General features: G+C 38.7%; 1 protein-coding gene across 2 annotated transcripts; it reads right to left on the minus strand.

The window, feature by feature from the left end:
- Positions 1 to 6,043: 6,043 nt before the first annotated feature.
- Positions 6,044 to 27,670, minus strand: MORF4L1 (mortality factor 4 like 1). 2 transcript variants are annotated; one of them, XM_068559174.1, is made up of 13 exons: positions 27,512 to 27,670; positions 23,036 to 23,082; positions 21,256 to 21,323; positions 18,216 to 18,332; positions 16,575 to 16,661; positions 15,685 to 15,765; positions 12,744 to 12,769; positions 12,172 to 12,260; positions 11,054 to 11,155; positions 9,791 to 9,879; positions 8,066 to 8,238; positions 7,700 to 7,784; positions 6,044 to 6,287 (listed from the first exon to the last, which is right to left on the minus strand). In XM_068559174.1, the coding sequence occupies exons 1-13, from the start codon at positions 27,549 to 27,551 to the stop codon at positions 6,203 to 6,205; spliced, it is 1,089 nt and encodes a 362-aa protein (XP_068415275.1). In that variant the 5' UTR covers positions 27,552 to 27,670; the 3' UTR covers positions 6,044 to 6,202. The 2 variants fall into 2 exon arrangements, with proteins under 2 accessions (XP_068415275.1, XP_068415279.1); XM_068559178.1 differs by lacking the exon at positions 18,216 to 18,332.
- Between the last annotated feature and the right edge of the window lie 267 nt (positions 27,671 to 27,937).

Raw genomic sequence — 27,937 nt, forward strand, 5'->3', positions numbered from 1 at the left:
TGGTTAAGACGACGCACTCCCAATGCAGGGGGCACGGGTTTGATCCCTGGTCAGGGAAGTTCCCGCATGCTGCTCAGCACGCCTTAAAAAAAAAAAAAAGCCCCCAACATGTGCCCCGCCCTGCCCCAGGAGGCAGGGAAGGCACATGGCAGGGGCAAGTCAGGTCTAGGAGCTGCATTCACAAACTCACAGGCTTCCAACTGAGTTTTCTTTCTGCCTTCTCTGAAGACAGCACAGGGAACTATATTCAATAGCTTGTAATAAACTATAATGGAAAAGAATCAGAAAAAAAGAATAAAGACATATATGTATATATATATGCATAGCCAAATCACTTTGTTATACACCTGAAACTAACACAACACTGTAAATCAACTATACTTCAATAAATTTTTTTTAATCTAAAAATTAAAAAAAAAAAATGCCAAGCTGGTATTAAAAATTAAGCAGAATGGAAGGTATACCTGACTCCCACCAGCAGTCACTTCAGTGAAGTTTTCTGACTCAGAATGAAGTTTAAACTTTTAATAATTGTTTTTAGTTTTCAAACAGCATTCAGAAAGGCAAACGAACTGGCAACAGAATAAGTAAACACATGAGTTTAGCTGAAGGCTGTGTCTGCAGGGACTGACTAGGAAACAGCCACCCTGGAGGACAGAGAGGGAGGGATTCTGCTGGGGCTGGTTACCAGTGAGTCAGGGCTGCAGGCCAAGTCCCCTAAGGGGATGCCCAGCAAGGGCGCCCCAGCCTGCCAAGTCCAAGGCACCTGCGCCTGGCACCAAGGGAGCAGAGGTGGTAAGAAAGGAATTCTTTCCCTACAGCCCTGTGGGGCTCTGAGAGTCCAAGGACAATGCTGGTCTGCTGCCTGCAACAAAGGGCAAGGTAAAAGGCCCACCCGTCTTGGGAGTCAGCAGGTTACATCAGCTTGTTGCATATACAGTGACATTTTTTTATTGGTTTTATTTCACAAGCTCCATTTGCCAGGCAATGCACCTGGTCATGTACAGCATTCACTCCTCACAGCACCCCTATGAGGCAGACACTATTATGACCCCCACTTGCAGGTGAGGACACTGAGGCACAAGACTGGTTAAGCAACGTGCCCCACATCACAAAATCAGTAAGTGGCCGGGTCAGGATTCACATACAAGTCTGTGCTCTCAGCCCCTCCACTCTGCTGCCTCTTCAAAGAGGATTTAGAATCCTTGGGATTCTTAAAACCTTTGCAAGTAATTTGAATATGCTCTTAGGAGACCTGGCCTTGCCCCTGCAGGCCCATGGGTGGTAGCTGGGCACTATCCATGTCTGCCTGGGGTTTCCCTCCTCCTTGGCAGACAAGCCTTTTCTTAAACTCTCCTCAAACTATCCCACTGAGGTGTCCTTTCTCTTGCACCCTGGCTGATACAAGGGGGTATCTGAAGGGTAATATCTACTTTCTTTTTATGGTTCTTGGTATATTATTTTTTAAACATTTTAAAGTAAGTATTCTAATGCAGAGTGATAGAGAATTTGAGTCTTAAGCTAGAAACAGAGAACGGACGTTTACTATTATGGGAAAAATCCTTTGACTAGGCTTCCATGGTTATGTCAATCTAAAAGCAGCAAGTTGTTCTAGGGAAAGGTGATAAACATAAACGAGCCGCCTGGTTTGCTGTGTGTGGTTCAGCAAAGATTGCCTCTCCCTGGATTCCACAGTTCAGGGCGGACGTTTGCATATGAACCCAGAGGATGAAGTTGGGGCAGCCATCGGGGTAGTCTGGGGTGGCCCTGAAGCAGGCACATGGCAGGAAAGGCCCTTAAGGGGACTCCCCCTGGAGAAGGGCAGAAGCCCTGGAGGCTGACCCAAATTCAGAATCAAAAGGTTCATGGAACAGCTGAGGGAAGCCACTGAGGACTTAGGGACCCTGGCAGATGTCCTGCTCTGAGGAAGGCAGGCGGAACATGTGACAGCCAAGAGAAGTTGTTCTACGGCACCAGAGTGGGCTGCCACCACAACCCTGTGCATGTGTCCCCAGAGAGTGGGCAGGCCCATGGACCATGGGGAGACCTTCACTTACACCAGTGACACCTGTGGTCACCACGGTCAATTAGTGTGCACATCTAATTTTCTGGTGTCCCAGTCCAGCTTGGGAAGGACGACTGACCCCTGGAATTCTTTGACATCCAGGGGAAGGGTGATCTAGAGGGAGGTACAAGAATTGTTGCTTATGGACATAAAGGCTTGAGCATCACCTGGAAAAGTAAAAGTGAAGAAGTGTGTCCCAAGTTGGTGACACAGGTCATACCAGGAACCTCCGGGGTCCCAGACCAACCCGCCCATGGGGGCATCTTTGTGTCTCCAGCTCTGGGACCAGGAAAGGTAGGATGATGTCATCCTTGAATAAAAACACAGAGCTATCACCTATGCCATGAACATCGTGGAGAGCATGTTGCCTTTCCTGTGCATGCTCACCAACGCGGGTAGGGGGCGGTAAGGGCGTCAGTGCTGGTACCACTGCTAGACTCACAGGATGATGAGCTCAGATCAGAGCCACAGCTCTGCCCATGGTTAACTTCATGACAGAGAACATCAGATAAAGGACGCACCAAACCCTCAAGAGGTTTCTCTAACCTTGATCACTCCCAGACACAACACCCGTGAATCCCACCCCCAAGCCCCTCCCAAGGGCAGGAGACATCCTCCCAGGCTCAGCTGCCCTCCAGTCTCTCCCAAGGCTGCATCACAAAATATATCCATCTGTTCTTCTGAAACCACCCACTTCATCTCTCATTTCTTCCTCATTTTCAATTCCTACTTTTCTAATTATTCTCAGTATCTAAATGTCGCAATATGAATAAGCAATACTTACAGAGACTATTTTACTTCGGTTTCTTTTGTGCAGCTTTCCCCAACTTGATTCTCCCCAAAGGCTGCTGGGACCAGCCCAGCCTGGCTACCCCACTGCACAGCAATCTGACAATTGGCTTATCAAGACAGTGGGACAGTTGAAGATGCTGTCCTCCTTCCTCTGGGTCCCCACGGGGCTGAGTTTCTGTCTCCTCTGCCCTGGCCCCAGTGAAACTCAGACGTGTCCATCTGTCCATAGGGAAAGGTGTGGAAAGACCTGCACCACAAGGTTAAAAGTATTTAACTTGGAATGTGTGTGAGGAAGAAGAATCAACAGACTTCTGGGTTATTTGACTTTCTTTCAACAAAGCACATACATCTTTTGTAACGAAGAGTTCTGGGGTTGTTAATCGCATCCCTCTGCTTTATTGCTGGATCTCACAGCCGAGGGGGGGGGGCGCTTCTTGCCACCCCACCTCCACCAGCCTGCCCCACCGCACCCCTAGTCTGGACATTCCAGCCTGCACTACAAATGGAGAGGAGCAGGGGTCAGGAGCAGGGAACACGGTGAACTTCAGACCCACCTGAACTCTACAGGTGGGTCTGAGAGAGGGCCAGAGCCAGCTGGAATAACGACCTTCTTGCCATTTTAGACAAATCAAGACAAATGTGAAAGAAGCTACCTTGTGTCATGTGGAAGTGAGTGAGGGGTGAGGGAGGCACAACTTTCCTTCCCCAAACTGCGTAAGAGGGTCAACCAGTTGGCAACACCTATTACTATCCTATGGATAAAGACAGCAAACTGGAGAAAGAAGCTTCTCCTTTAAGTCATATTTAAGGAGTTTTTTTTAAAGCTCTGTTTAAGAAATCTACATATTTATCTGTGTATATATCTGTCCCCTCTCACTTATTCTTAGGGTTTGCCACAGAGGAATAAGGGAGGGAGGGAGGCTCTCAATATTCTTAACTGCAAACAAGCCATTCAAAACCCTTTCTTGAGTTCAATCAGTTAGGTTAATATTTGGCTCCTAGATCAGTTTGATCCTGACCTGGTTTATCTTTCTCAAAGGTGACAGTGCCCTAATTTCCAGACAGAAAATACTGTTAACCCCTCTCCTTCTCTTCCCCTGCCCCCAATAAATTACTATACAGTGAATCTCTAGTCTAGTTTTTCTCAAATAGGATCTTGCACTGAGATTGTTAAAAATGCAATTACATTCTTACTTTCAAATGATTCAGAGAAATAAAAGTGTGCGGAGAGAGAGCACGTGTGTACACAAATATGGCAAAAATATTAACAAAAGGTAAATCTTATAGGTGAAGAGTATACAACTAAGTATTCATCCTACTACTCTTGCAACTTTTCTGTGGGATTGAATTTGAAATAAAAAGTTGAGAAAATTTTTAAATAAATAAAATCGGCAGTTTTATGAACTCCATGTTGAGCCTGCTGACCCAGCATCTCTGGGGGGCAGGGCCGAGAATCTCACCATTGCCGTGGACAATGCAGTCTCAAATGGTTAAAAGAAAATAAGAGGTTAGAGAGCAAGCAACAGTTAGAAAGCTCACATCATACAGAGGGGTTCTGGACTCCCACACACATCACTAACCCACTCGAGTTCTCCACTGGGAGAAAACCTAGAACTAGCAGAGGTGCCAACCCTCTAAGCTCTCCTGACCCACCAGGAGTGGCGCTGAGGGTGGCCACAGCGGGGCCAGACACAGGACCTGCCCCCATAATGCTCTACGTATTTGGGGTGGGGCTAGCAACCTCGAGGCATCTGTGTGACAGCAGTGCTTCCAGGTCCACCAGGTGGCCTTGTTAGCAAGTGGGGGAACCTCTGGAATTCAGCCTCCAGTCTCAGCCTGTTCTTCCTTTGAGCTAAGTCACATCTGCTGAGCCAGCTTCTTGCCAAACCACAAAAGGGGAGGAAAGAAGATTCCAGAGCTGACTGATTCTGTCTCTCGACAACTAGTGTAAACAGAGAGCTATTCTGTTTGATCACAATGTCAACTCATCTGTAAAAAGCACATAACAATTGTCTGAGATGTTGTGTCAACCTCTCAACAAACCTTCCTATCTCAGATGAAAAGACCGAGGCTCAGACAGTGAAATGACAGTGACGGCCAGGGGAGGACAGAGCCAAATCTGAGCCCAGCTTTTGGTCGGTCGATTTCATGGTTTATAACCATTCACAAGAATATATGGACTGTATGGGAGAACAAAGAAGAAATCACAGGGGGTACTCCTAGAAGCAGAGATGAGATGCCTTTTAACTTCAAGAACTTCCACAGAACAAAGGTGAGGGATAACACATGTCAAAACCTCTCAAGGAGGCCTATATTTAAACTGGGGGAAGGAGCTCAAATTATAGGCATTGTGAATAATGTTGGTAAACACCTCAAAGTAAACAATCAGCAGAAAGGTAGCTGTCACACAGGTAAAAACTCCCTCAGTGCTCAAAATTAACAATAATAGTCTATGAAAAGCAGAGAAATAGTCACGTGAACCTCTAACTTTTTAGCCAAAACTCAAGACAGCAAACTACCAAAGCTGCTGTGGATTAAAGGTAGATAATGAAGCCAAGCTTCTCATTCCATAAAAGGCCAAACAAGAAAATCACTCACCTGAAAAATCACTGTCTAAATACAAGAAGGAATACACAATATACAAAGGTTTTGTGATGCATCCACACAAGCACACTGCTCCTTGAAATTTAAAGAAAAAATTTATTGAAGATCTGAAAAACAATTTCTAAAAGATTGACTTTTCCAGAAAACTGTAGCTACACAATGCATTGCGTCTATCATGTTAAAACGTGCATTAGACACAAATACAAAAACCATGAAACAAGCCACCATTCTTTGACAATCTGAGCAAAGATAAAATGCCTAAGGAACAACATGGATGACTTGCAAAGGATGGGCTCTTTACTGTAAGCACCATAAAAAAAAGGGGGGAGCACAAATGGACGAGTGTGTTCAGTTATACACACTGAATTGAACCTTTGGCACTAGGAATCAGAGCATTTTGTCATATAGCATTAACACATATTATAAAAGTGCGTAGTGTCAAAGGAATAGAACCACCAGCATTCAAAAGCAGCTTTGTCAACTAAGCAATAAAACACTCTACAGTACGTCTCTCTGTTGTCCATCATTGAATACACTGGTAGCAACTTTGAAATGGAAAAAAAAAAAAAGAAAAGAAAAAAGGAGCTGTAACCCCTTTTATTTTCTGTTTAAAATCAAACAGAAAACAAACATCACTTCTGTTATACACTAACATTTCCAAAGTACATCATTTGTACAAGAGAAGGACTAAGAAACAAAAACGTGTTTACAGAGATCCAAACAAGAGTGAGTATAAGCGCCTCACACAGCTTTCCGATGGTACTCAGGAGGAGCCACTTCATAATCGCTGGCACTAAACAAAGTTGCAGAGTTCTTTGCCAGGTATCTAAAAATGAAATATTCATTACAAGCATGAAAAAGAATCATATTTTGATACTAATCTCTTCTCAATTATATACAGAAGCCACACAAAGCACTTTAAAATATACTAAAATAATCACAACCTCACAGTAAAACTATGTAATTATAACTCAGGTAAATAGGGTTATATACCTGACAACAACACAAAAAAGGATGAAAGTCCAGAGTTACTCCCCTTATTTCAAATAAGCGAAGAACAGGAGTCACCAGAATACCAACCTGAGCACTTGGACTACCTTTAAGAAACAGGTGTTGTTAGCCTAAAAGAATAACATCTAGGTGTTTTCTTTAGCTCTCTGAAATCCATCATATTAAATATAGATTCCGAAATTGACCAGTAATTCTCAAGTTTAAACTTGGAATTAACAACATAAAAATCAAAGGGACCTGAAATGTCAAGTAGTAGAGCACTTTCATTTCATAAAGAAGTGGGGGTAGAGAAAGGATGTTAATTCATCATTGGTAAAGCAAAGACTATAAAAACTGATTAGATTCCCAGGTTCACGTTGGTTTTAAAATTATTATAAAATACACGGTGCCATTTTAAGAAAATTCAAACACAGAACTATATAAAGTAGCAAAGGAAAACTCCTTCTCTCCCAAAACTATGCCCAAGAAACAACTCACTGTTAAGTATGATCCTTATTTTTCCAAATCTATTCCAAAGATTGAAAGTGTTTCTACAAACGAGAGGAATCATACCATACTCTACTGCAATTTATTTTTTTCAAACTGACACAACATGGACATCTTTCTTGATTTGTATATTTAGACCTACCTCATCTATTAATAACAGTTTAAAATTCTTCACCATTTTTTTTAATGCAATAAACATGCTTGGAAATCTTTGTGCATTCAAGTATTTCTACAGGATAAGTTCCCAGAAGCATAACTGTCTGGTCAAAGGATAAAAGCACATTAAAAAATTTTATATGCATTGCCAAAATGCCCTCCAAAAAGCTGTAAAAACCAGGATTGCCCTTTCCTCCATTTCTCCAAAAATATAAGCCAATCGACAAGAGGTATTTTAATTATGTTAAACATATTTTAATGGCCTTTTTACTGACAATTCTGTGAATATCCAATGTCTACTTTTCACTGGTTTGTTCATCTTTTTCATATTAAGAACTCTGGTGTTAAAGATACCAGCCCTTTAACGTGTATGTGTAACATATATTCCCTTCATCTTTAAGAGCTTACATTTGCACTTAAATTGTTCCATTAACAATGTATCTACTCTTGTACCAATACCACACATTGTTCTGTTTACTTTAGTTTTATAATAATATCTATATAGTGTCAATCTATCACAGAGTAATTTTCAGTACACTAGACTAATTCATGTTTTTAATTTCAAGCATTAATTTTTAGACTTACTTTAGGAAATCATGAAGATAATTCAGTAATAAAGCAAGGCTCTTCTCATCCAGAGGTGTATAGGCCAACATTGCTCCAATACGTACTATTTAAACAAAAGAATTTAGTCAAAGTTACATCCAAGGTAGCACTATAAGCATGTATTTTAATTACATGAGCAAACGCAACAATCACTGATTCCTTTAAAGTATATGATTTTAGAAACTGACTTTGGATTTTACTATATTAAATAAAAGTTCAAATTGGAATTAAATCATTATTTTTGAATGTTATTTTATGTTACCCCTTGATATAAATTAGGAAAGACAAAAACATTAAAGGCTCAAAGGAAAAAATGTAAAATTGTTTTCTAAATGGCAGTATTACCAAATAATCTGAGTAGATGTGGCGCTCCATACACCTGGGACATGGGCGCATCCGGGTGATCTGCGAGGATTTCAGCATACTGTGGTCTCTCAAATTTGTAGAGCAGCTGAGTGCCCAACATTACATTGAAGTATTCCTTGATCCCTGCCACAACTTCATTAACAGCATACTCCCTGATAAATGAATAAAAATATTTACCTTCAAAGCAGGTCACTGAAAGGAATTGAGAGATGAAGATTAAGTCAACCAACATAAGGGTAACGAATTAAAAGGTTAAATTAATGACCCTGAGCCTCTACTGAACAGATTTTTAAAACAGAGATTTGATAAGAAGGCAAGAAATCAATTCCAAAAACAGACCAGTGGTGAGCAAACTATAGCCCTCAGGCTAGGGATGGTTTTCACATCTTCGGACAGTTGTATTTTAAATGGTTATATAGGTACTTACATATGGCTTCGATTTTACCTGCAACGTTTACTTATCTGGCCCTTTAAGAAAATGTTTACCAAACTACAGTGAGGTTATCACCTCACACCAGTTAGAATGGGCATCATCAGAAAATCTACAAACAACAAATGCTGGAGAGAGTGTGGAGAAAAGGGAACCCTCTTGCACTGTTGGTGGGAATGTAAATTGATACAGCCACTATGGAGAACAGTATGGTATGGAGGTTCCTTAAAAAACTAAACTAAAAATAGAACTACCATATGATCCAGCAATCCCACTACTGGGCATATACCCAGAGAAAACCATTAATTCAAAAAGATACATGCACCTCAATGTTCATGGCAGCACTATTTACAATAGCCAGGTCATGGAAGCAACCTAAATGCCTCATCGACAGACAAATGGATAGAGGACGTGGTACATATATACAATGGAATATTACTCAGCCATAAAAAGGAACGAAATTGGGTCATTTGTAGAGACGTGGATGGATCTAGAGGCTGTCATACAGAGTGATGTCAGTCAGAAAGAGAAAAACAAATGTTATATATTAACGCATATATGTGGAACCTAGAAAGATGGTACAGATGAATGGGTTTGCAGGGCGGAAACAGAGACACAAATGTAGAGAACAAACGTATGGATACCAAGGCGGGGGGAAGTGGCAGGTGTGGGATGAATTGGGAGATTGCAATTGACATATATACACTAGTATGTATAAAATAGATAACTAGTAAGAACCTGCTGTATAAAAAATAAGATTCAAAAAAGAAAAAAAAAAAGTTTGCCAGCCAAACCCCCTAAAACAATGAAATTCTATTTTACTAGTTTCTGATGGTATTTTTTTTAAAAATTTATTTATTCTATTTTTTATTTTTGGCTGCGTCGTGTCTTCGTTGCTGCGTGCGGGCTTTCTCTAGTTGAGGCGAGCGGGGCCTACCCTTCGTTGTGGTGTGCGCGCTTCTCATTGCGGTGGCTTCTCTTGTTGCGGAGCACAGGGCTCTAGGTGCGCAGGCTTCAGTAGTTGTGGCTCACGGGCTCTAGAGCGCAGGCTCAGTAGTTGTGGTGCACGGGCTTAGTTGCTCCGTGGCACGTGGGATCTTCGCAGACCAGGGATCAAACCCGTGTCCCCTGCATTGGCAGGCGTATTCTTAACCACTGCGCCACCAGGGAAGCCCCTGATGGTATTTGTTTTAAAGTACACGTTTCAGATAATTTATTTAGAAATAATGTTTGAAATGTCTTTGGGTATACTTCAAAGATATGTATATTCTTACTTATTATCTGTGTTTCCTCGAGATTTCTTGTAATTTGCATAATCCTCTAGAATGGAATCCACATTCTTCTTGGCAGGAAGATAAAAGAGCTATGAAAACAAAAATACACTTGAATACTAATATCCTCTTTTTCAAAGGAAAAGTATACTAGAAAAGCTTTAACGCAATAAAAGATGACCTAATAGTATTACAAAATAGAAAAGGGCACTGTTCAGCACTTAAAGCATGGCTAATGTGACTAACTAAAAATTTAATTTTATTTAATTTCAATAGTCAAAAGTGGCTAGTGGTTGCCATACTGGACAGCACAGCTCTGAAGACTCAATCTGTTGGACACATTACACTATTACTATATATGGAACACACTTGCACATAAATTTACCTCTGTGATATTATCAAGTCATGATGTGTTGTATAGTATTATGTGCCAGACCCTGTCTGAAGCACTTACCTGAATATTCTCTTCATCCTCACATCAATACTATGAGGTTGGGACCCATTATTCCACTAAATGTAAACACTAAAACACAAAAAGGCTGGGTAACTTGCCCCAACTCAGTAAGTGGTAGATAGAACTAAGCTAAACCTAGCAGTTTAGGTCCAGAGGCAAATCAAGAATCAAACGAAGTCCACATACTGTACAGTATATGACTGATGTCTATGAAGTTTCATAATCCTCACAGTCCCCACTTCTCCCCTACCCCTGCTTGTGCTATTTTAGAAATTGGTTCTTTTGTCCTGTAGAGTGCCTCATTCTGGACTTTGATGACTACCCTTGTGATGTTACATACATACCTCATAATGTCCCTATCTCCTGTACACAAGTAATTAGACCTAGGATCTTGTCAGATTCACGTTCTTTTCAGAGGTCACAAATACCTTGCAGGCAGTATTGTGTGCTTCCTATTACATTCCATTAGCAGCCACATATGAGACAATATCCCATTTTCAATGATAGTTAAGACAGGAAATACATGCTTGTTTTCATGGATTTTCAGAATAATGTGTTCCTGCCCTAGCAACCGCCAACAATGAGTTATCTTGACCTTTAAAAAAATTCATTATAAACTCATGGACTTTTATATATGTACTTCGTTTTATTCCTAAGTCCTTTCTGATGATCAAATTATTCAGTCCCTGAATTAAAATACTCATCAGTCATACTTTCAATATTCAAGTCTACAACCTTTTCTTTAGAAAAAATTTTTTTACACTAGCAAGAACATATCATATAGATTACAATCTGTGTAGCTTTCAAATTACCTGTTTTTGCCGGGTAATTAAGTCCCAGTCATCAACAAGCCATGGTTTTAGTTCTTCAGGAATCTTTACTTTAACTTCAACTCTGTTCATGAACGTTTCCTCCTAAACAGAAAAAAAGCAAGAGTATTAAACATCTGTCCTTTCTTGCTGCAGAACAGCTCCAGAAGTGTTTTCTAAAGGCTTTTCTGAACCTTTAGAGCCTCTGGGTATAAATTAATGATTTACTCAAATGGACTGCTGGAATTGTCATTTCAAAACTGATAAATGGAAAGATCATATAGCTAACTCCTGGGAAAAAAGAATCTTATCTTGATAGTCCATTCAATGTCTTTTCATGTGAAAGCAAATATTCTTTAGCAGATTTCCTTTTCCTCTATAAATGACCACTCCAACTTAATGCATTTTAACTTAGTATTTTCAAATTTATTGATTTTGAATAGTCATACCTCCAAAGACTAGCCCAAACACGACTATCTTAAAGTTTAATACAGAAAATTAAATGTACTATCTTCTAATTTGTCTTCAATAACTGCCTAAAAATACCTAATTTTTAGAACATACCACTGTTTTAACCTCAGCTTCAGAAATGTAAACGACATTGGTTAAAATTTTAAAACCCTTATTTTCAAATTCATAACTTTGGAAATTATAAATATAATAAATTAGAAATAAGACATCTTATTCACTTATGTAAGAATCCTAAACTATTGTACCCACACATACATGTGGAACTGATAGGCTTTCTTGGCATTTTTTGTGGGTTTACTAAATCATCTTGGGACACACTAAACCATTTAATGTGACCTAGCTAAGTCTATTCAGTCTAATACCGAAGAAATATTTAGTGTTGTACATGAACACAGAGCTTTACAATGAACATCTGATGATGAGCTGGGGGTAAAATCTAGCAGGAACATATCTAGTGCTACAAGTGAAATAAAGATGTATACAAATATATCCTTTTTATCCAAAAAAGGGGAGTATTTTCACTTCAGTAGTTAACCATGTTAGCAATGCTTTTGAGACACTCAAAGTTCTATGACTTTTACTGTGTTGTAAAATGACAAGATTAAAAATTCTAACATGCTATATATTCATAAACTTAAGGAAAAACTCACATTTTCAACAGTAGGATCTACGCGGGCCCTTTTCTTGCGAGGAGGCTGAGGTGTCTCACTCGTACTGCCACCATCTCCATTTCCAGGTGCTGTAAAAATTTGGGGGTCAGGAAGGGGTATTTTTAGCTTAATAAATGAGAAACTCTATTAAGGAAACTAGTTTCGTGACATACCCTCTTTTGACTTTTCCATTACATTGATTTTACTTAAATCTACATTAAAGAATCATATTCCTACCAAAAATATCTTATATAAACTGCTCTACCAAACATCTAGTACAAAGCGACATTTAGTAATATTACCATCTTACATTTATTTTTAAAATGTTATTGTCTCAGGATCAGTCATTAAGTAACATGAAAATAATAAACGCTTACAGGCTTCTCCATGGTAGAAAGAGTATGAGTTCTCTACTACTACGTACCTAACTCTAACATTGCTGTGATTCATATTTGAGACCATCAACAACATAAGCTTACTCTAAAACGTCGTAACTTTAAAAATTTAACAGTGAATTCAAAATGCAAATGTTATAAAAGGCAAAATAATTTAAACAAAGTTAATATTCTTACTTTTCTGTTTGTTCTTTTTTGTTTTCCTGAAAGGAGGGAAGAAAAAGAAAAAAGATAAATAATTACTGCTAGTAAAACTGCCTCTGTTTAAATTCCTACCAGGTTAAGTTCATAGAGAAATACTGCCTTGTTTGCTAAGATCAGGCCGCGATCTTATTTCGTACATATTCTCATTCACTACTCAGACACAAGGACTTTTACTGATAGTTGGCTAAATCCACATACTAGAAAACCAAACCAAAACTACATCAGGAGGCTTCCTTCCAGGGTTATATTATTCGTTTGTAAGTTTATAGCACGTTAAGTGATAAAAATACACCTTGTGAGAATATTATTAGTTCCACAAACACAAAAAAAAGCTCCAAAGGTTAAAACATTTTCTCCCAATTACTTTAGTACCAACGTAATTTGACTTTAGATTTGTATGTTTCAGACCAATCCATTACTCCACTCTCACTGGTCCAAATTCTTTCACTTTATTTCGTCTCTGAACTATATTCCCTCCACTACAACACCACACACTCTGTTCTCCCATTCGTAGAACAAAGCTAATGTCTTGGTTATCATCTCTAATAGCAACTTAACTCATGTTCATTTATATACACACTAACAAAGAGTAAATTACTAACTTCGATTTTATACATAATTATTTCTGGAATACAAGGAAAACAGTTTACAAAGCCCATGATTATAGATTATGCCTGGAGGGACCATAACAGAACACCTGACTATTTTTACTTTTCTACAGCTTTAATACAAATGTTAACTACCTGTATTCATTTAATTTAGAGCTTGGGGTTCATCTGATGACTCAAAGTTAACTTATGTTGGTTATAAACACAAAAATCTGGCCATCTGAAATTACAGGTTTTTCCCTCCTTCTCTAAGGTTAACTTCTGTAACACTAGTATTTGTTGGACAGTATTTCTGAGTCAGATTAAACCATGAACTTCTACATGTCAAGAACATGGGCAGACCAAGAGAAGCCAAGAGCCCTTACACTCCTTTCTTACCCAGTCTATACCAAAGAATTAAAGAAAAAATACTGACAACTGATCTCAACTCTAAAGATCTATAAACTACACTTCAATGAATACCAGTGGTAAAGACTCGTGCTTCAACCTTCTTGCTTGTATTAATTAAACATGCAAGCTACTTTCTCCAAGTACGCAACGGATTTCATACAATAAATAAACTGCTGGTGTTGTCTGACTTCCTATTTCTAAGCCTCAGGACTAAATGTTATATCAAAATATCAACTGTTAGAGTCAATGTATTTGAAAGAATAACTGAAGCCCAAAGTCATTCTTGAGAAAAGTCATTCCACTAAATAACGAACAACCAAAGTATGCTTGGAAGCCAAAGCACTAACAAAATTCACATATATTCACTATTAGTTTATAAAGAATAAACGCCCAAACTTAAGGACCTAGATGTCAACAAAGTAAAGGTAAATCTGGCTCTCATATTTTCCAACCAGATGCATACATGTTTATGTATATTCAGAGAAAGCTACAGAACAATTACCAAACACTAAAGATGGTGCAAGGTATAAAACTAAACATTAAATATTAAAAACTGTATCAAAACCTCAAATCAAAATGAAAGAAAAAAAATTAATCTCCAGGTTTAATTACTCAGTATTTTTATTTTAAAATAGATCTTCTATTCTACCAGGGCAAAGCAATACTTAAAATTACATGATGCCTTTCTAAGGACTCAGATTACAATCTTATCAAAGTGTCATGTTCCCATTAAAAGGAAGACTCCTTGAGAAAAAGAAAGACGCACCCAAAAAGGTTAAAACCCCAAACATTTCAAAATGCATCGTTACCTTCATTACTTATCACCTAATTTTTAGGTAGTAAAGTCAGACTAGTTAGGTCTAAAAGCAACAGAATATAATCTCGAAAAACATACTTCTCTTAAATAAATCATATTTTACAGCACGTTACTTTTGATCCTTTGAAAAGAAGCACGTGACGGACCACTCATTAAACCTATCTGTTCTTAAAATATTCAAGTGGCAAGAAAAAATGATTTTTTAATAAGAATTATGATTCTTTATGTTCTTTTATTAAGCTACCATTCCCACACTGGCTTTCAGGTACATAAACTTATTACACCAATGTGTGTATGCATATGACTTGCACACATAGGCTTATTACCAAGATGTTCTAAATCTTAAGAGTTAACAAGGAATGGTTTTTTCTTGGGGGTTGAGAGGAGGGGGGATGATTTGAAACCTTAACATCTCACACAGTTACCATGGGTTTCAAAAGGGGAATTAAAACTAATACACATATTTAGCACTACTGAAAAAGCCAATCTGTCCCCCAAATCTTAAAATTTGTGTCCTCATAATTCAACACTATACTTGTAAAAGAAAACACATTACATGTATACATATTTAATACAACTTAAAAGAAGCATTGTAAGGGACTTCCCTGGTGGTCCAGCTGTTAAAACTTCACACTTCCACTGCAGGGAGAGGTTTCATCCCTGGTCAGGGAACTAAGATCCCACATGCCGCCTGGTGCGGTAAGTAAATAAGTAAGTAAATAAATAAATAAATAATTTTTAAAAGAAGAAGGAGGGTTGTGAATGTACTTAATGTCACCCAATTGTACACTTAAAAGAGTTAAGTGGTAAATTCTCATGTTATGTATATTTTACTACATAAAGGAAATATCCCTTTACTAAATAAAGGAAAGGTGGGGGGAGAAAAACTGCTAAGGACTCAGTATGTAATTAAGGAAATCAGTATGTAATTAACAGGTATTTTCAGCAACCCAACACCAAGGGGGTTCTCATTGGCATTTTTCCAATCACAACAATGTTCCAGTTTTCATTTTCAATAAATCCTAACAGAAGACAATGTGTGTCAAGTTTGAGTTTCACAAACAGCATGTAAAATTAAAACAAAGACAGAGCTTCTTACACTTCAACATTTTTCTGTTGCAGACCAGAAGTCTTCTTTCCAGGGGCAGCCCCTCTCATCTTCCCCTCTGCATACTGCTCCCTTCAAAAATAATTTCAATAAAATCATCTTAAAATGAGTATTTATGTGGAAAAATAAATTAATCACTTGATTCCATTTTGAAATTTATATTCAAATTGAAGTCCTGAGCCTATACATATTGTGGTACAAAGTTTTTATTTAACAAGTTCAACAGAGAGATAATGTATTTACAAAAATCAATTCAAGAAAGGAAGAACAGTAAAAAGCCCTAAGATTCGACTCTTCTATACTTACGAAAATTAAAATAAATGTAGTAAAAAGTGACAATAGATTCTCATATAACTGAAAATTCCATTTGTTTTGAAATTCACCAATCCCAATGTTTTTTAATCTGATCCCATTTTATCATTTCCATTTTCTTAATATTTCAGTTTTGAAATGAAAACAAAACAATTACCCTATAGACCACACAGTCTTTCAGGGTTCCTTTTCTCAATGTGCTTTCAGAGGTGAATAACAATGGGGACCGCCCCCCCTTTCTTATTCCTCCCCCACCAAGTGTACCTTCCAAACAGCCCAGAAGATAAGACTGTAACAATGAGTTTGCAACTTCAGAAATTTCCAACAACATCCTGCTCTGTTTTCTACCTACCTCTAAGGACAGACTCCAGAAATGACATGTATGCTACTTCCTTTCCCCAGGAAAGGCTTTTCTGATCACTTGAAGTCAGAGTCATATCACAGCAGCTGACAGGTCCCAAGGATCATTTTAAAGGCAGGCAGCCAACATGATTTCCATTGTGGATTTCATTCCTAAAAATTAACTTACAGGCATTTCTCCTCATATTCATGTTGCAAAACAAACTTACTGATTGGCTTTTTGAAGTTCTCGTTGTTTCTGCAAATTGGTGTCCACGTATTTGAGTACTCTGCTTTCTGGAACCCATTCATCCCAACTGAAAAAGAGAAAAATTAAAATATCATTCAAAACTATTTCGTTATTACTCAGACTCTGTCCTCCAATTATGTTTTTTTAGAAATACAAGAGGCAAGACTTCGGACTTCTCTGGACTAATTTCACGAACTGGCATTACAAATTCATTCTCAACTAAAGTGAAAATCTGTTCTGTAAAAAGGCAGTAAAGGGACTTCTCTGGTGGTCCAGTAGTTAAGAACCCACCTTCCAATGGAGGGGATGCAGGTTCTATCCCTGGTCAGGGAACTAAGATCCCACATGCCACAAGGCAACTAAGTCTGCACACCAGAACCACTGAGCCGTGCGCCACAACTAGAGAGCCCACATGCTGCAACTACAGAGCCCACGCACCACAACTAGAGAAGCCCACATGCCACAATGAAAGAGCCCATGTGCCGCAACTAAGACCCAGTGCAGCCAAAGAATAAATAAATGAAAGATTTTTTTAAACAGGCAATAAACATATTCTCAGAAGCAACATTCCAAATCTAAACTGCGAGTCCAAAAACAGATTATTCAAATTGTTTTTTAAAATGGCATAAAAGCATGGCATTTAACATAAGAGCCCCTAAGCAACTATCCTTACAGAATAAAGGTACCTAAAAGAACTTTAATTCCAAAAAATAATGAGGCACAGGAATCCAGAATAAGCTGACTTCTTAAAGAACTAAAACTAACTGGCTGGTTACCTGTGATACAGAATTACAGAACTCTCTGTGCCTTAGTTTCACCTGTAAAATGAGGATAATAGTACCTATCTCATAGGATTGTTATGAGAATTAAATAATACATATAAAACACTTGAGAGTTTGACAAAAAAAATAAACACTCAAGGTCTGCCAGAAACATTAGGAGGTCTACAATACGGAATACCATCTAGATCAGCTCAACTAAGACTGTAAATTGAAGTGTTACAATGGTTATCACTCACTCACAAACGAATACACCAACTTTCAAGGCAAAACCATTCTTGGTGTTCTAAACATCAAAAGATAGAACCAACCACTCTCTTAAAATATCTAGTTGCTAAGGCCTTCTGGCACTTAGAAAAGCTCCTTCAAAACAAGATCTTTAAAAAAAGACAAGATCTTTTTCTAAAATTTTATTTTATTGATGTATAGTTGATTTACAATGTTGTGTTAATTTCTATTATACAGCAAAGTGATTCAATAATACATATATTTACATTCCTTTCATATTCTTTTCCATTATAGTTTATCATAGGACACTGAATATAGTTCCCTGTGCTACAGTAGGACCTTGTTGTTCAGATCAGGATTTCTGATGTGGCTTTTTTTCCAAAAGGGAAAACAAAGATAAGGTATTTCTTAGGGAAATGCTGAACTTTTTGTTCAAATTTTTTCCTCCTGCTGATGGAGCTCCTTTAGTGACACAAAGAGATGTATCCTCAAAGTCTTTTATTTAATAATTTCCCACCTTTGACCTCTTATGTAAGACAGCCAAAAGAAGAATAAAAAATAAAAAGCAACCCTCAACATGATCTCCTAGAGAAAACTTTAAAACATGCATTTACCTAGAGGTCAGGAGGGGGTGGTGTACTGAGGGAGCTCCTTCAGGAACAGGAAAAAGTGCTACAATATCCTCACGTGTCTTCAAAGTTTTTTCAGAGCGCCTGGGCCTCACAGCACTTCTGATACAGACAGCATAGTACAAAGTAATCTCAGTAACTAGGTGTAGAATTTAGCTTAAGCTTTAAGATTTATTTACAAATATAATACTTAAATGTCTGTGTCAACAAATTCCAATAAGGTTTTTGAAAATTTAGAAATATCTTACTATCTATTGTGCTTTTGAAAAGTATACATTTACTGAAGTTTAAGAAAATTCCAGTTTGGAGATTGGGCTTTTGTTGTATGCTTTTCTGAAAGTACAGTATCCTATAAACTGTACTCAAAATGAGGATCTTATTCTTGTATCTGTTCCAATTCTCTCTAAATTAAAGGGAGCTAGCAAATTTTTATTTACCACAAAGTTCCATTTTAGAACCCTGCAAATTCCTTCCCCCGATATAAAATGCATCTAAATAAGGACCTTGATCTAAAAACCAATTCTTGAGTTTCCTTCACATGTCAGGAGCTGAAAACCCTTGCTGAACCACAGGAAAATGAAATGACATCTTTTGCTCTGAAGAACACCACTACTAGGGTAGTAACTGAAGGCCAAATATCCAGAAATTTTTACATATAGCTCAAGCATAAAAGAATTTCAGAATTTTCTAAAGGTAGCTTGTCATTAATTCCCAAAGTCACAATGATCCATGGCACTACTTACACAGCACTAAATAAAAACATAACATACTTGCTGGGTATTTGAGCAACTCCTCCTCCTTTCTGTATGGATTTAAAGGCTTCTCTAAATACTTATTAAAGATAAAAAATTTCAAAATTCCGTATATTTACCTATACACCAGAACAACTACAAAAAACACATTCTTGTTAATATTCCTCAATACGTCTACAAAGATATAAAGATCTCCAATATTCAGTGCTATTTTTTCCTTAATTCTTTTTACAAGGAGTAATATATAAAATGAGACAGACAAAAAACCAAAAAAACTATGTACCCTATCATTTGTGTTACTAGATAACATAACAAAGGAAACAAAGGTTTATTTTCAAGCAATACTATCAGAAAATGCAAGCATTTTATGTATTTCCACAATTTCTTATAAGCTACAAATGCCACTTAAAACCCAGTCTTCACACTGTACATACGTGCATGTAATTTTATAGAAAATATTATACATGAAAGAATTAAGCACAAAAGCGGTCTTCACTGCTATTAAGATGAAATCCTAAAACACTTAAAGTGTGCACGGGGATGGGGTCAGACCTATTCCATGAATTTGCTATTTGCTTTTCTTTAATTTCCTGGATAGACTTCCCATACATGATATGCATAAGTAAGATATTCTATTTCCTATAGTGAACTGAGATTCTCTTTATATCTTGATATACTCTCAACTTTACCTGATGTTAACAGAATATTGATATATAACATATTAAGTCTAATAAAAGGCTGACATACAGTTTTAAACACTTCATTTTTTTAACAGGGAAGAAAAAGCCATAAACTACACTGGGATCCAGAAGATAAACTCTCCTGGATATTAGACTCAATTTAGCATTAAACCTGAAATCCCATTTAAAATCATAGACGTTTACTTCTATTAAGACCAAAGGATTAAAAGCCCATAGGGTCACTCTGAGTTACTGTATTACCAACATATCATTATTATAAATATTTTAATTATCATTAACTGGGAAAAAATCATTTGTTGAATGCGCTTTTACACATTTTACATCTCCACCTTTCTACAATCATACTAATGGAAGAAAAAGTAAGGGTCTGGTATTTCTTCTTAGCTAAAACCATTTTGTGATAAAATTTTCTAATAAATAAAACTAACTGGGTTGGTCACCTGGCTATGGGACTGTATGGAAGAAGACCAAAGTCACAGGGTCAGTAAATGTCAAGGAGAAAAGCTCCTTCCAAAGCAAGAGTATTCATCAAATCAGATGGCAGGGCTCACTTGGAGAGCCAGCTACCAGAGTATGGCTAAGGTGACACAAAGCTTTAAAATCTGCTAAAAAACAACTCCTCAAGAACTACACTTTCTGGCAGTACTATTTTTGAAGAACAAAACACCATTAGTAAAATTAAAATCCTCTCATAGTAAAAATTATAGGCTATTCAATTACAAGCACCAAAAATGAATTAAATTATCAAATGTGATATTTATGGGCCCCAAGAAGAAAGACCCATCATTGACAAAGAGCTCCAATGGCTAAACATTCTAGAATGTGTTCAATCTATAACCACTGTCCACTCCCAGCAACATCAATATCACTTCTAAAAAAGAAAAACAAGTTTAACTCTTTGGGGTGCAAAATTAGGTTCTGTAACTAAATTTCTGTACCTCTGTTAAGTCATATGCTAAAAAGTGAACCACATGAATTCACTTTGTTAGCATTTAATTATGCTTCCAAAGTTCAAAACATGAGCTGGTTAATACTTCCAAATCAGGCAATCTTTTTCTTTTCCCCCCCCTTTTCTAGGTAGAAAAAGCCAACTAGCTTTGAGTATAACTGCTTGAAATACCATATGTAGTCACTAAGTTTGTGTTAAGGCAAAAAACTCAAGCTGTCCTAAAATGTACCAAAACCAGAAAATAGTTGGGCTAATTATTATTAGACATTATACCAGAACACAGAAATACTCCAAAGAATGTAAAATAAAATGGCTGTAGGGGACTTCCGTGGCAGTCCAGTGGTTAAGACTCCAAGCTTCCAGTGCAGGCGGCGTGGGTTTGATCCCTGGTCAGGGAACTAAGCTAAGATCCCACGTGCTGCGCAGTGCAGCCAAAAAAAAAAAGGCTGTATACCCTAATTTCTATTCTATTTTCATCACACTACAAATGGTTCACCTCTGCCTCAACATGTATTTACATTAAAACTGCAAGAATTAAGAAGCATATGCTTGTATCAGTCTACGACACAAAGCTACCTTGTTAATTATAAATAAAACATTGCTTTTAAAGATCTAATACTCACTTTTTATTCCAACCACTGTAATGTATAAAGTATTTCACTTGTTTATCCTTTATGGCAACCTTTACACACTGAAATAAAAAAGAAAAAGTTCACTTAGAAATACTGAAGGAAATAAAAAAGACTACCTGGATAATTTTCAAGTATCCAATCTTTCGAAGACAAACTCTACACTTAAACTCTCTGGTGGCCAAAATGAACATAATAAGATGCAACTCTTTAAAAGAAGATCACTTAAGCCTTCAGACTACTTAGGTATTCAGAGTTATAAAAACTGCCGAAGAGTCATAAAATTTGTTGGAGTCAGTCCAACAAATCTGAAGAACCATAAGCACAAAAGGTCCCCCTAAAACCTTAAATCAATGGGCTAGATAAGCTATCCAAGAACAGCTAATGAAAACTGTATTTGTGTTTTCTCAAAGTCCAACTAGCCAAAAGCTACATTTATTTCAAAAATAAATTCAGCTCAAGAATTAAACTCTTTTAAAAAAATTTAAAATAAGTTTGAATAATTTGAATCATTAAAAAATTTCATTAGTTTACACAAGGCAATAGCTGTTCTGCTGCAGATTATCAGCAACTAGCAAGGTGACAGATGAAAAACATCTTGTGTTCTTCTTAAAAGCAGCCAAACAAATTGGATTGAATCATTAGGGGAAGTCATTAACTATGAAAAAGTGAGGACTGTCTGGATTTAAGTTTTTATCAGATGCAAATCAAGAGAACAATAGTTTAAGCTATTTCAATCACCATTTAAAAATGTTCACTGGAGTGTTTCTGCTGCCAGAGCAGAAAAATCTGCCAGTCCAGTAGAGTTTGCCAGAAATTGATACAACAAAAATAACATTCAAGGATATAAATGATAAACAGGACTTAAAATATACTATAAGCTGCAGCAGTATTAAACCATTAAGATATACGTACACACACAAAAAGTTCTTGACCATCTCCATGAATCCAGTTTCAGCCATTTTAGAACTTTAAAAACATACATCCACTATGTATTCAAAGTAATTAAAAAGTAGTGAAAATGGTTAGTCTCACTGACACTTTACAGTCTTATTTTCAGAGACATAAACTATTTACCAAGAACATACGTAGAAATTACCTTTAACTAAACATTCTACTGCTCAGCATACTGTTCATTTTTTTAAAAAACCACCACTGTAAAAGAAGTTGACACACCTTAAATATTTGTGCTAAAAAAGTTACCAGAAACAAAATACTAAGAACACCTTTGACTTCGTAATGCATCATTCCACTTATCTTTGGCTAAATGGAAAAATCAATTACCTGAGCACAACACTGATACAGAGAAAAGGGAAAGGGAACCCCCCCTAATTCAAACTTTGCCAAACAATCCAACAAGTAAGTTAAATGTACTCATTTTAAATGTTAGTTTTTACCTTTAACGTAACTACTCAGTGCTTACTCAGCACATTACATTTGCAAATAAAGTTAACTTTGCCAGTATTTTCTCACAAGTCATTAACTACAAAATGCTATTTTGCTCCCATTAATAGTCAATTTTCTATCTTTCCCCTCAAATGCTCTTTCCAACTACTGGACCTTTAGCAGCTCAGTAAGATGAACGGCAAGACAGCAATGCTTTGTAAGACCTACTAAGAAAGCAGTAAGACACCCATAAAGAGAAGATGAGGAACTATGAATCTATGAAAATCTATGAAAAAGGTAGCTCTCACTAAAGCTACCAACCACTGAAAACTGATATTATCCAACCAGTAATTTCAGCCAACTTTTCAAGAGAAAACAAGTTTAATACCTTTGCTTCATAAAGAAGAGGCCCATGGAAGCACAGCACTCTCTCACCTGTAAAAGTAAAAAACACACACACACACAAAAAAGGTACTGGGTTAGTTGTGATTTCTCTTCATATATAAGAATATGCACATCTGGTTGTGATGGAGAGCCATCACACTTGTACCATAGTATTCCTCAAAAAAGTAGGCAAGTGGGTAAGGCAATGTATCCATCAACGCTTCAGATCAAACTTCAATACAACAAAAACACCTTAGCATCTGATGTAAACAAAAAGCAATCAGGATATCAATCTATTAAAATCATCAAATCATCTATCACCTGCTAAACAAATTAAATCTACTGTAGTTATCTACTGGCAGAATTGGTTTATTTTTCAATGTACTGATACATGTGGGATTTAAAGACATTTTACGTTTAGGACCTTATGCTCTACCTATTCCTTCTCTGCTTCCAACCGTCTTAAACTGATTAAACTAAGAAAAACACTACATAAAAATTTCAATGTGCATCAGATACAGGGGTTTTTTTAAAAAAAGAGGTCCCACTATGTTCATGCCTTCAGTGTGTTCAATGATGTTCTGGGTGTTGGGCTGCTTCAATGGGAAAAATAAAAAAAAAAAAGAAAAAAACCCAGACAATTCTAACCTTTCGAACTTACTCTCTCTGTTGAATCTACCATTAAGACTTGCAAGACTAAATAAAATGTTAGGGACTGGAATAAGATCTGGAAGACACCCCTGCTCATCAGACAAATCAGGCAGGCAATTCCTGGCAGTACCTTAAAATATCATTCGATTGTAGAAAAAATAGACGTCTCACATTATTTTCGGTCCATTTGGTTTCAACAGGCCCAGAGGTAACAAAAGGGCCAACACAGTCAGCTCTTTCGACTCTAAAACTAAATTAAAATAGCCTACTAGCTCATTTCTGAAGAGACTACAGGGCAGTATAGGTGACACTGACATGTAACCAAAGTTTTGCACAATTTACTGGATTTCCTATTTTAACTCTCTTCATAAGCAGTAAGAAGAGTGACTGATGAGCTACTTGGGAAGGTCACAGGGAAGGGCCCATGCTGAGGAAAGCAACTGGTACCAAAGCATAGAAGAAACATGACAAATTCTGTGCAGTGGTCCACCCTGAGGAACCACTGCCTGAGGCTACTAGGCCTATGCAGAAAAAGTGGAGACTAGAAACAAGGAGACCAAAGACTTCTCCCAACTGTCAGGGATAAGAACAGAAATAGGTATGAATCAAAAGCAGTGAGGAGGACAGCTAAGCCAAAGTAGAAACACTTTAAACTGACTTCCAGCATGGTGGGAGCATTAATGAGAAAAGGAAATGGAGGGAGGGGTTTCTGATCAATTTTGGAATAAGTTACAGTGGCTACAGGACATCCAAACTGGAGCCATCTAGTAAGCAGTTGAGTACGTGTCTGGCTCGCAAGAGAAAGCTAGGCTGGAGCCACTGCTGAATACTGTGGACAAGAATGAGACCATGGGGATATAGATAAGATATAGGGCCTAAACAGCAGCACCAAAGATCAGACCTGTGTACCTAAATTTAACTCTCCAGGTACTCTTTAAAGGCACCCTGAAAATGGCCTCACTCCCCTCTCCCTCCTTTTGGCTGCTGCCTCCAAAGACAACTGCACTGAGACTAAGACCCTTTGACCTCCATTCTAGCTACCTGGCCCTAATATCCTGTTGAAAAAATATACAGTAAGTTGAAGAGCATGACCCAGGATAACAAATGCCTATTTTTTTCATGGAAGTGGAAAGACTGTTAATTGGGGAAGGAGCAAACCACAGTCTCAGATATTTTTTAAAAATCTTTCTTCACTCTTAATCCTTTCTAGTATCAAACTACAAAGGTAATCTTGCCCAATGCTCTCAAATTCCAAGGGTGATGAGATTCCAATTCCCCATCCTCCCACTGGTTTGCTTACTGGGAACATTACTCAAATTCCAGCATCAGTCAGTCCCCTAACAAGCCAAGAGTCCTCCCCCTGACAATGGGCTAGTTGCCCAATAGCTTTCTTTACCTTATGCTTTAACATTTCAAGTGGAAGACCAAGTCGAGTGCAAAAACAGTCACTGTGCTTAAAAACTGCTTATAACATGTTGCACCATTATTAAATAAAAACTTTCAAGTTTAAAAGAACCATTTAGAAAAAAAACTGTTTCTGATCATTCGTATTTCCACCATTACAGAAGCTCAATTCTTCTGCAGTGTTTTAATATAATTCTGTGAGTTCCAACAGAATATTCGTTTTTCCTTATAAAATATTCTCTGAAAATGTCTTATAAATAATTATAATTTCTTAAAGATGGTTACAACTTTGACACAAGAGTAGAAAACATGTCTGGAAAGTGACAGTAATGGTAAGTGCAGAGACTCTTGGGTAGCTTTCAAAACCTTACAGATACACTGGTTCATACTCTTCTCTAATTCACCACTATAGCAGCACATGGATTCTCCTTCGCTGTTATCACTCTTACCATCCCTCTAGTTTAGAACTAAAGCACTTCCTCCAGAAAGCCAACCTTAACTGTCCCACACTTGGGTGATCTTCCTTTGATATCCTACAGTGGGGATTAATTTTTTGTGCCATGGACCCTTCACAGTCTGGTTAAGCCTTTGGGCCTATTCCCAGAATTTTTCTACAAACACGTAAAACAGTATTACAAAAGAAACCAACTGTATTGAAATAGTTACCAAAACATTTAAAATATCACGTTCTATGGTTTTATATGAGCTCCTTAATGGATATAAACATTTAGCCACTAATCTAATAACTACCACAACTCTGAAATAATGACGAGCATACATTACATCTCAATGTATCTCCCACCACTGTAATGCTGGGACATGAAAACATACAGCTAATACTACTGTGGTTTTTTGTTTCTTTGTTTGCTTTGCTTGTTTTGTGGGGGAGGAGTTCTAACATTCACAACTGAAAAATACTAAATTTTAGTTAGACAACAGAAACCAAAACTTTTTCCCGTCCAAGTTCACGGATCTTCTGAATTATAAACACTGACCCTAGATTAAGAATCCCTGCTCCAAAATATCTAGTTTAAAAAAAAAAAAAGGCAATCCATAGAAGGTAGTCACACAGCTTCTCAGCGTGAGAGAAAGCAGGTATTAAGAGTCAGTTATAGCAGAAACACGCTTAGAAACGTCTTAAACATTCCATAGTTACAATATACTTGGGTTTTGTGTAAATGACTAACGCACATTAAAGTTTGAAAATCGCTACAACAATTTTTTGCAGACGTCTCGACATCTACGGTAACTAACACATCCATAATAATGAAAGGGAATTTTAAAGTGTTCTTGCTTGCCTCACAGAATTTTACTTCCATTTTAGTTTACTCCTAAACCTCCACTTTAATATAAATTATTAGATACGTTAATTGTGAAAATTAAAGAGCTGTCTTCCACTGGAAATCAGGTTCTACCGTCGGCCAAGACATGTCGATCAAAGACAATAAAAACTCAACTTTAAAATCAGTTAATCAAATATTGTTGCAATTACTCAAACAACTGCTGTACTTAAAAGATAACAGCAAGGCAATGGGACTTATAAGTGAAAACATAATACCGCGTTCAGGTAGCTTTTATTTATTGTTTTACAAGCAACCGCACAGCCAAGAGCGCAGTCACATCCCCATAGGATCTTGGCACTCAGCTTTTCGGTAAGCAAAGAGACGCCTGCCGGCAACACAAAGCCGACCCAGACGCTCGCGCTTTTTCTCTCCAGTTCCCACCCACCTCCCTGGGGTAAGCGTCGGGGAACCGGTTCCCGCGCGGCAGCGGGCGAAGAAGGGGGCGCTGTATCTGCCCTAAAGCGGCGTCGGCGGCCGGGAGCCGGGAACCCAGGCGCCGGCGGCCATGATGGCGCGGCCATCTTGCAGCAGCCATTTTACAACGCAGTTCTCCCGCCCCGAGACGCGAAGCCCACCCCGCCCCCCCCCACCAGCCGCAGCCCGGCGGCTCCACCGAGCGCGACCACCTACGGACTCGAGACCGCCCCAGAGCGCCAGGCGTTGGCCGCCCACGCGGCCGGGGTGCTCCGCGCCGGCGCCCGAAACCGCCGCCGCTGCCTCCCCTCCCCCACGCCACATCACTTCCCCTAACGGCCGCCATGGCGCGCCCGTCGCCTCCCTACAATAGGCTACTTTCTCCGCGCCCTCTTCCTCGGAACAAACACTGCGCTAACGCTTTGCCACGCGGCAACGGCTCCCTCTGCCACTCTAACGCCTGCCTAACGCTTTCGCTTCACAAGGTATTTTCGCCTCATGACGCACCGAAATAACCCGCCGCAATGCGCTTTCCCCGCACAAAGCCCTGTCCGCCGCCTCCTCCGGGCGCAGCCCTTGCCACCCTCGACCCCCAAACCTCAACCACCCCGAGCCCGCCTCCCTCTCCTGCGCCGATAGATGCCTTCTCCCCAGGAACTCAAACTCACCCTCCTGGAATTTAGGCTTCGGGTCCTGCTTCGGCGCCATTTATAAGTAATTCGCCGCCGCCGCCGCCTCCTCCTTCTCCCACCACCCCCGACTACCGCCCCCTACTCTCTACCCCACCCAACTGCGCGTCAGACGCGCCGTCAGCCACCGCCAACTCTACATCCTGGGCCCGATTTGCCAGCTGCCACACACCTCACAGCATCGCGACCCGCGCAGCCGCCGCTCCAGCCAACGGCTGCCCTCCGCGCACGCGCCCCTGCGCCCGCCCCGCTCCCGGGGCACGCCGGGATTGGTAGTTCCCGGGCGCTTAAGGCGTCGCGGTGTGGGGGAGGGGCAGCGGCCTCTTCCCATCCCCCACCCCGGGACCGCCTGGGGTTTTTAAAGCCTGGATTTGATTTTGCTTGTTTGTTGGAGCGAGGGCGAGG

Source organism: Eschrichtius robustus, chromosome 1, assembly GCF_028021215.1.
Source record: "Eschrichtius robustus isolate mEscRob2 chromosome 1, mEscRob2.pri, whole genome shotgun sequence".
Taxonomy (NCBI): Eukaryota; Metazoa; Chordata; class Mammalia; order Artiodactyla; family Eschrichtiidae; genus Eschrichtius; species Eschrichtius robustus.